Source organism: Canis lupus, chromosome 16 (assembly GCF_048164855.1).
Source record: "Canis lupus baileyi chromosome 16, mCanLup2.hap1, whole genome shotgun sequence".
NCBI classification, from domain to species: domain Eukaryota; kingdom Metazoa; phylum Chordata; class Mammalia; order Carnivora; family Canidae; genus Canis; species Canis lupus.
In genome coordinates this window covers 35,139,932-35,148,950 of record NC_132853.1, presented here as the reverse complement: position 1 = coordinate 35,148,950, position 9,019 = coordinate 35,139,932, and the positions used below count along the sequence as shown (strand labels likewise).

The window sequence follows — 9,019 nt, the reverse complement described above, 5'->3', positions numbered from 1 at the left end:
TGAGGATCAGAATAGTGCTTACTTCATGAGCTTTTTGTGAAGATGCGCAGGACTTGAATGTTGTGTCCTACCGTTGTATAGAGCTTCAGGAGAAGGGGAGACTCCTCTTTGGGGAGTTCAGGGAAGCCCCGTGAGAGTTTAGGAGAAGCTTTCATTATGTGTCTCCTGGCTTTGGAGGATGCCCAAAGTCAACTGCTACAGAGGCCTGCCAGAAAACCCACCCTTGCCCTTTTTATTTTTATTTTTTTCTAGTTCCAGCACAGAAGAGAATCTGGGTACTTGACCACAGGACAAAGTGTCCTTCTGCTCATTCTTTCAGTTTGACCTCAAAAGTACCCCCTTAGTATATAACCTTCCCTGACAGCCAACTCCACTCCAGAGAGAATTCTCTTCCTTTGTTGTGCCCTGAGAAGCCATCTTTGGAACACACCACAGCCCTGTTGTGTAGCTGCCTCCTTCCAGAAGAAAGTGATGATGGCAGACAGAAAGGTTTGGAAGGATATATCCTTGTAAGTTCAGAGCCCCAGCTCGAGGCTGGCATGGTCAGCCACAGGGTGGCTAGAGTTGGGTAAGAAAGGGGAAAGTGGGGATGCCTGGGTGGCTCATGGGACACCTGGGGGGCTCAGCAGTTGAGAGCCTGCCTTAGGCCCAGGGCGTAATCCTGGAGTCCCGGATCGAGTCCCACGTCGGGCTCCCTGCATGGAGCCTGCTTCTCCCTCTGCCTGTGTCTCTGCCTCTGTCTCTCTGTGTCTCTCACGAATAAATAAATAAAATCTTAAAAAAAAAAAAAAAAGAAAGGAGAAAGTGGTCCCATGTGAAAGGAGCATTTCTCCGCAGAGCAAACCCTGCATACCTTGTTGGATGGGAGAGAATAGGTTCTCCAGCCACCCCCCAAAGAGGAGTCTCCAAGGCTTCAAGGGGAGAGCTCAGAGCCAAGTGCTTTCTGGGAAAAACTCATCTCTATCCATTCCAGAGGAGAGTCCAGTTTGAAGCCAATTCACTCATCTGCCCCTGGGGACACCTGACTGGGGGGAATCAGCCACCCTGAACACTCCTTTGATCTTTCTGCCTCTCTGAACCTGGTGACCCTCCAGTGCTTTCTCTTCCTCTTCTAAGTCTCCCTCTTTGTCTTGATCTTTGTCTTCTCCTACTCTCCAATTCTAAGACTGCTGCCTTCACTCTGAGTCCTGATAACAGCAACAAATATGTGTGTACAAGCATGAATATGCTCATCCAAGTTGCATACTCAAAGGTGTGTATGTGGGTATGCTGGAAATCTGTGAGGACTGGTGGGTTTAGGGGTGTAGCTGTCTCTCCCCCTACCATGAAGCAACTTACACGTGTGTGGACAGTTACCACTCAGAGGGTGGATACACATGCCTAGATGTTTATGTGCTCGGATGTCGTGTGTTTTTGAGTGTGTACACGGGCAGTTTGCCTTGTTATAGGTATGCGCCTGCCTAAGAGACAAGTATCCTGCTTTTTTTTTTTTTTTTCAGGGCCTGTGCTATTTATCTTTGGGTATCTAGGTATGCTTTACATCACAGCCTATATTCCGTATTTGCAGATCCATTAATGGACCTTTCTGTTCATGCTGGGATGCTAATGTGAACATCGGTGCAGACACCTCTGTCTGTATATTTGTTGTGTTTGAATGGGGTCTTGTGTAGTTGTGTACCTGTGGCCACAGATACTCGTCTACGCGGACACCTGCTCGTCGAGGCCTCGGGTACTAAAGTTTAGAGGCAGGTCCCGCACAGCCTGGAAAACAGACAGGGCCACCCAGCCAGGCCGCCGTGTTTCCTGCGCCCTCGGAGGGAGTCATCAAACCGGACTCGCCTCCTACTCGCGGATTGTGTCCCGGTTCCTGCAAGACTCCTGCCTCGCGCGGCGGCGCCGGGAAAGGCCGGGTGGGGTCGCGCGGGGCAAAGCCGGACGGCGGGTCCCGCCAGCGGCCTCGGGGGCCTGCGGGAGCCGCAGCGGGGCCCCCGCCGGAAGCGGAAGCGGGGGGTGGGTGGGGGGGCGGGGCGGGGGCGCGGCGCGGCGGCGGAGGTCGCGGCGAGTCAGGCCCGGGGCGCCCCGCGGGGGCGTGTGCGCCGCGCGCGTGCGAGGCCGGCCGGCACCTTCCCCGACCCGGCGTCTGTTTACCAACAAACGGCAGGCGCTCTGCAGCGACGCATTCCGACCTGCTGAATAAGCTGCCCGCGCGGGCGGCCGGGCTCGATTCCCCCGCGAGGCGACGGCGGCGGGACGAGAAGCCCCGCGCAGCTCCCCGACAGCTGGGGAGCGCGCCTGCCGGTGCCCGGGGCCCCCACACCGCACCCCGCCTCCCCTGCAGCCGCCGCGCCTCGCCACGGCCCTGCTGCCCTCCCTGGGCTGTCCCAGCCCCGCCGGCTCCCTCGCGTTTCTGCCGCTGAGACCCGGGTTCCCAGACTGCTCCCATCGCCCTGACACCCCAGCGCCCCTGCCGGAGAAGCCCCCGGCGTAGCTGGGCCCCGAGCGTGCGCACCGCCCCTCCGACCTCTCGCTTCTGAAGGTCCCTACCGCGGGCTGCCCCGGGGGGCGGGCCCCGGCTCCAGCCCCCGTGAGGTCACCGTGCGCGGCAGCCAATCCGCGGTGTCTGGGTGGGCGGTGCCCGCGTCAGTCCCGGGAACCGAACCCAAGAGCGAGGCGAGGGGGGCCCCATGGATTTAGGGGGGAGGGGTAAAGCCCTGGGGGGCACCCCTTCGGAACCCCTTTCTCAGGCGCGCGCTCTCCGCTGGAAGAGGCGCAGAGAGACACTTTCCGGGCAATTTTAAGTGTGCGGGAGGCTGGCTGGGGGGCTCCTCCGGTCCCCACGCCCGAGGCTCGGAAAAGAGAGAGTTGGCGGAGGGAGCGGACTACGTGCCGGGCCATGGCCTAGGCCCTTCGGCCCCGGCCCCGGCCGCAATGACCTCTTTGCCCTGCCCCCTCCCAGGCCGGGACGCCTCCAAAGCCATCTTCCCGGACATCGCCCCTGTCCCATCGGTAGTGGCTACCTACCCGCTTGGCCTGTCCCCCGCAAACGCAGTTGCCTCCGATTTGCCCTACTCTGGGCCTTATGGCCACCTCCTGCCCTACTCCTACACTGCGCCGGCGACCCCGGGAGACTCCTACCTGCCCTGCCAGCAACCGGCGGCGCCCTCTCAGCAGGAGCCCAAGGCAGGTAAGTCCGGCCGCCGCGGCTCTTCTCACCTCTGGGGTCCTGATCCTGTGCGTCCCTAAACTTCGCCCTCGCCTGGTTGGGCGCAGCTAGCGGGATTCAGACCTTACTCAGATTCCACAGGATCTGGGGGTGGGGGGAGGGCGAAGGGATGGGGCGGGAGACAGGGGGGAGGGGCGGGGGCGAGTTGATCTAGGTCTCCTTTCAAGACCGACCTGGTTTCGATTTGCAGTTGTGCGAAGCCGGGCAGCAGGGCTCCCTACCCCACCCCCTGGAGCAGCGGGGTTGTGTGTACCTAGGGGTAACGGAAAACTGAAACAATCCAGATGTGGGTGCGGGTGTCTAGCCCCTGCCCCAGGATTCTTTACGTCGTACTCTCCTTCCCTTCCCCAAGTCGCCCCTCTGCCTTTGTCATGTCTTAGAAAGCAGCGCCCAAGCCAAAGACAGACAAATGAAGTTAGGTCCCAGCTGGGGGACAGTGGAAGTGGGGGCTTTGGGGGGCCTCTACCCCTTGCCCTTGGCCAGGGCCTGAATGTGCCTGACAGAGAGGAAGCTGGCCTGGCAAAATCTCGGGTTAGGACCCCACCACTCATTGTTCTAAGCAAGTAGTCACAGGTGGGTCAGGTAGTCTCTAGCAGGTCCTGACTACCCTAGCCTTGCTGCTGAAGGAGCAGGCCATTCTGGGCATATCCACCCCTTGGCTTTGTGGAGGGAGGCCATAGGCCCCAGTTATGGTTGTCTGGAGCAACTCTGAGCCCCTGAGAAAGTGCTCACTGGAAGGCCTCAAAGAGGCCAAGGAGCCAGGCTGTCTTCCTGGGCCTGGGCCTGGGCCTGGTCTGGGCAGAGTGCCTGCCACACTATACATACCCATCTGTACTAGCTGCAGATTAGACCTCACATCTCCTGCCTTCCCTGCCCCCACTAATTGCCCCCACAATTGTCTTTAGCACAGGCTCCTCCAAGGATGCACATCCACGGGGTGCCTTCAGGAGAGTCGGCCTGGACCAAGACATCTCTCTCTTACTCCAACATATGAGCTCACAAACCATCAGAGCCAAAAGTGACCCCAAAGATTTGGGAACTCAACCTCCTTGATGTATAGATGGCCAAACTGAGGCCCAAAGAAAGGGTGTGTGTGCCTGTTTTGCAGGCACTTGGCCCTTGCAAATTGATCTTCACTGCCTGAGGCCAGAAAAGAGGATTTTAGGGAATTTCCTCAGAGCCCCCAAAGTTAACTGCCTTCTGTGCCAGAACTGGAGCTGCCTCTCCCAAGCTTCTGGGTCTGTCCTCTTTAGAGGAGGAGTGGTTGGGAGAGGAGGTTTGTGTGTATTTGTTTGTTTGTTTTTGTTTTTGTTTTTATACAAATGATCTAGTTCCTACAAATGGTGGAATCCCTTAGACTCTCCCCTTTAGTATATGGGACATTTGTGTGTACATGTGTGTCTAGGGGTGGTCATAAGATAGCTTTGTCCTTCAGAGAACTATTTATAGGGTCAGTATTTTCATTCCCATTCTCCACGCTCCTAGCCTTCCCTCTGCTGGGTCTAAGGACGGAAGAGTGGAGAGTTTCTTTTCTTTACATAATTTCCCCGGATCCAACGAAAACCATACATGTTCTTAGTCTAGATGGTTAGCACTTTTCTCCTGAAACTGGTGGATTTGCCCCTTGTAGATTGAATGATTGGGAGTTGAGAGAGGGCTTGAGTCCTCCTTTTCGCCCCCATTCCATGTCCACTCCTGCCTCTGAGAGGTTTGGCTCCGAGTGAGCTGTGCCACCACCCCTCGGAGCCCGCGGGTGCGCGGCGGTGGCTCCTGGAGGGAGGCCTCCGGGCTGCATGACCGCGACCAGGGCATATCCCTTCGCGACTTGCCGAAGGGTGTGTGGAGAAAGGCGGCTGTCGAGGAGGGAACTCGGAGGGGCGTCCCCGGGAGAGTTAGGGCGCCCAGGGCTGGGGGAGTTCAGTAGCCGCGGCTGCCTCCCGGGTGCGGCGTCCCCACCCGAGCCGCGCGCACCACGCAGCCGGACAAGCGCGGGTGGTCGGTCGCTGGGCGGCCAGCCTGGGGCTGCGAGCGCTAGGGTCGACGCAGGGGAGGCCGGACAGGCGCGGGCGGGAGCGGAAACCCAACGGTTTTTCTGGGAATTGGCCGAGGTGGGGGTCGAGGGGGGTGGATCTGAGAAGTCAGCAGCGCCCGGGGCTACCGGGGAGGGATGCGGGGGAGGTGAAGGCAACTGGTCACCGCGTCCGGGCCCAGGGCGGAGAACCACACGTCTGGGGGAGCACGACCGGAGGGAGGGGCAGGGTGAGGGTGCGGGAAGCTGGCGGACGCCAGCTGCGTCTGGGCACCGGAGCCAAGAGCAGTCTCGGCTGGGACAGCCCGGCAGACCTGCGTGGAAAGCTGCAGATGTGGCCCGAAGCCCCGAGGCGTTTCGGCCACTTGGTCCTCCCAGCTCTATCACACGAATGGAATGATCCCGGGGTGTCCCCACCCACTGGTACAGGTTGGGGCTGCTCCGACTGGAAAAGGAGGACCCTTCGCCCTGCACCAGCCGCATTCTAGGGCCACTGTTCCCCCATTGAGATTCCTAGAGTGGCTGGGCCTGGGGACAAGAGGTGACCAGACCGCAAGGCAGCACGATCCTGGGGCGGCCCTACGGCCTGCGCTGCCCGGCGCTGTGCGCTTTCCGAACCCGGGCCACCTTCCCGCGAGCGGTTACCCCTCTGTGAGTGTGGCGGGATGCAGGAGGGGGCCGCCTCAGTCCCACCTGGCTTCTAGGGTCCCCCCAGCTGGCCTTGGGGGAGGACAGAGCTGGTCACATTCCCTGTAGGGTGTGCCTCGGGAGAGGGGCTGCGCCCTGCAATAGGGGATGGCAAACCCTGGGGGCCCTTTCCGCACTCCGATGCTGGGAGTGGTGGTGGGGACGGGCCGGTGCTCATCCCGGCTTTCAAGGCCCGCTTGGCCGGGCCCCTCTGACCCACCCCTCCTCTCTGAGCCGGGAGGCTGCCACGCAAACACTGTCTCGGGCCTCTGAGCCTTGCTCTGGAGTTCCCTCCGCCTGGAATGCCCTGCCCCCTTCAGCTCCAGGCCTCAGCCCAGTCCTCTACCGAGCCTTTCGGGCCCCGCCCCACCCCAAACTGGCGCCACCGCACCCGCCTGAACTCTGACCTCCCGCCCCTGGCGCCACCTGTACCCTAGCTTCAGCCCTTGGCGCTCTCTTCCTAGGGTCACAGGACCCGTAAGAGTGGGAGTTCCCTGAGGGCAAGAACCGCTTCTTGTGCCACCTGGCGCACAGGGGGCCATGGGGTCAGAAGGGGGCGTGGAGTGGAAGGTAGAGCGGGCCGAGCCCCGCACCTGAGCTGCCGGCCCACCCGAGGCCTTCATGTAAACGACATGCAAATGAGCTCCTGAAGCTGCGCGTCCGGCCCTCTCACCTTCCCGCACGAACCGCCCGGTGCTTGCCCCCCAGACTCGGAGAAGCCGCCGTTGTCCCCGGAGCCCTCGGAGCAGCGCCCGCAGGCCCCGACCAAGAAGCTCCGCAAGCCGAGGACTATCTACTCGAGCCTGCAGCTGCAGCACCTGAACCAGCGTTTCCAGCACACGCAGTACCTGGCGCTGCCCGAGAGGGCCCAGCTGGCCGCGCAGCTCGGCCTCACCCAGACCCAGGTGAGGCGGGTCCAACCTTCCTGCAGCTGGCCTGCTCCAGAAATGTCCTCTGGGAACTCAGTCCCCTCCCCCGGGAGGGGGCGGGAAGCCCCCAGGGGTCTCCTAGCCCGTTGTCTCGGTTCTCCAGGTGTGTTAAGAGCCCGCCCTCAGTAAGTGTTGGGGGACTGTGTTAAAATGTGTTGTGGGGAGGGGCAGATGCAGGTAGAGGAGGGCACCCAGACCGGGAGAACTGGATAGAGCTCAGGGGCAGGACTCCCGCCACTTCAAGGACTCTGGAGGACTGCAGCATTGTCCCCAATCTCTGCTGGGCTCCCAGGACTGCACCCACCCGCCACAGCTGCAGTTAGGTCCGTTTCCCTGGCTCACCGCCTCACACACACATACTCCTCCTCATCTTCCCTTCTTTTCCCTTTTCTCCCCAAAGGTAAAGATCTGGTTTCAAAATAAACGTTCCAAATACAAGAAGCTCCTGAAGCAGAACTCTGGAGGACAGGAAGGGGACTTCCCTGGGAGACCCCCATCCTTATCTCCCTGCTCCCCACCCCTTCCATCCCTCTGGGATCTGCCCAAGGCAGGGGCTCTGCCCACCGGTGGTGGCTACGGCAACAGCTTTGGAGCCTGGTACCAGCATCACTCCCCAGATGTCCTGGCTCCTCCTCAGATGATGTGAGTCCCGGGAAGGGTGGGTCAGGGGGGAACCCCTGTCCTCCACAAAACCCAAGACCCAGAACACCTGCACCCTTTCTGGTCCGGGAGGAAACCAGCTCCAGATGTTTTCTCAAGAGCAAGAGGAGTTGGAGAAGGACAAGGATGGGGAGGAGTCCTGTCTCCCTTGCCTTGTAACCCAAACACCCTACCTAATCAAGAACTTTGGTCTGAAGCACCGCCCCCCACCAATACTGTGGACTGGACACCTTCCTTCCAGCTGATCAGAGGCTCTGGAGGGAGAGTCACTGGCTGAAGCTCAGACTCCTCCCAGGACCCTTAGTCTTCCCAACGCTTCTTTGGACTGCAGTCTACCACTGCCTGGAGGCAAAAAAAAAAAAAAAAAAAAAAAGAGAAACACTTGAGTATTTGTTCCTCTCCGTGTGCCTTGGGCCTCGCCCAACCCTGTTAGGAGCAAAAGCAGAAGCGAAGTGGGCATCCAGAGTCTTCATGCTGAGCACCATCAGGTCTCTCCCCTCCCCCACCGATTTTTCCTGGAGGTGGGCACGTGACCCCCGTGACTGATACACCTCCTCACCATCTTGTGAGCTAGAAGAGATGCTGAAAAGGTGGAGTTTGTGGATCTATGGGTAATTTTTGTTCTTCTAAAAAAAAAGCCTTTTTCTCATGTCTATTCAGTTTTGGTAGATAACAGATCCAATTATCTTTATAATTCAACGGGTATTTATTAAGAGCCTGTCCTCTCCTTTCCCAACCCTTAGTACCTAACAACCCCATATGCACACCCTCTTGTGAACCCAGTAGGGTAACATTTTGGGGAGAATGGGGGACAACTGACTCTCTGGATGAGTGTAAGTAGAGACACCCCTTAGGGAGGGTGGGCTGGCAGTTCAGCTTCTCACAGCTGCCTCTGTCCAAAGGAACTGCTCCTATTTATAATCCATTTAGTGTTCCCCACACTGTGAGCTTTCAGAGATTAAATCTGTACAAAAACCTGGGCCCTGGCTGTGAAGTATGTTTGTTTTCTGACTTCTAGGGGTGGGGATTGGTTGCTCATCGCCCTCTTGTCTCCCATCTGACTCTTCCAGCACCAAGCTAAAGGACTGGATGTCAGTTTTGCCTCTTCCACTAACTAGCTCCTTGGTTGTAGTTCTGGAATGTTCTAATGATCATTTTCATACACTCCAGTGTGAAACTGAAAGATGCTGATACTGCAAAGTCTGAGTGGTCCTCACCTGCAAATTCTGTCCTGGCCCAGTTCTGGAGGGAGCCAGGGACAGGAGTCCTCTGGGCTCTGTCTCAGTCCCCATTCACCTGGAGAGAGGATAAGCCCACTGAGCCAGTCCAGTCCTCCCAGTGTGCTCCGTGGGCAGAAGAGTCCCCAGCCCACCAAGGGGGAGGGGGAGGAGAAGAAAATCTCAGAAAGAGCTGGACTTCTCCTCCATCCAACAAACAAGTGTGAAGCTTCTGCTCTGTGTTCGATCCTGGAGATAACCAGGATGGCTGGTT

The 9,019-nt window shown here is 58.8% G+C and overlaps 2 protein-coding genes across 5 annotated transcripts in view; both read left to right on the top strand.

The window, feature by feature from the left end:
• Positions 1–2,307: 2,307 nt before the first annotated feature.
• On the top strand, positions 2,308–8,508 carry DLX4 (distal-less homeobox 4). The gene is made up of 3 exons (XM_072780132.1): positions 2,308–3,184; positions 6,648–6,844; positions 7,269–8,508. The coding sequence occupies exons 1-3, from the start codon at positions 2,929–2,931 to the stop codon at positions 7,512–7,514; spliced, it is 699 nt and encodes a 232-aa protein (XP_072636233.1). The 5' UTR covers positions 2,308–2,928; the 3' UTR covers positions 7,515–8,508.
• Positions 5,185–9,019, top strand: part of PDK2 (pyruvate dehydrogenase kinase 2) — a 115,393-nt gene continuing 111,558 nt past the window's right edge. For all 4 annotated transcript variants that reach the window (XM_072780128.1, XM_072780127.1, XM_072780126.1 and 1 more), the window contains exon 1: positions 5,185–5,189. The gene's annotated coding sequence lies outside the window, so the exon portion shown is untranslated. The remainder of the gene's footprint in view (positions 5,190–9,019) is intronic.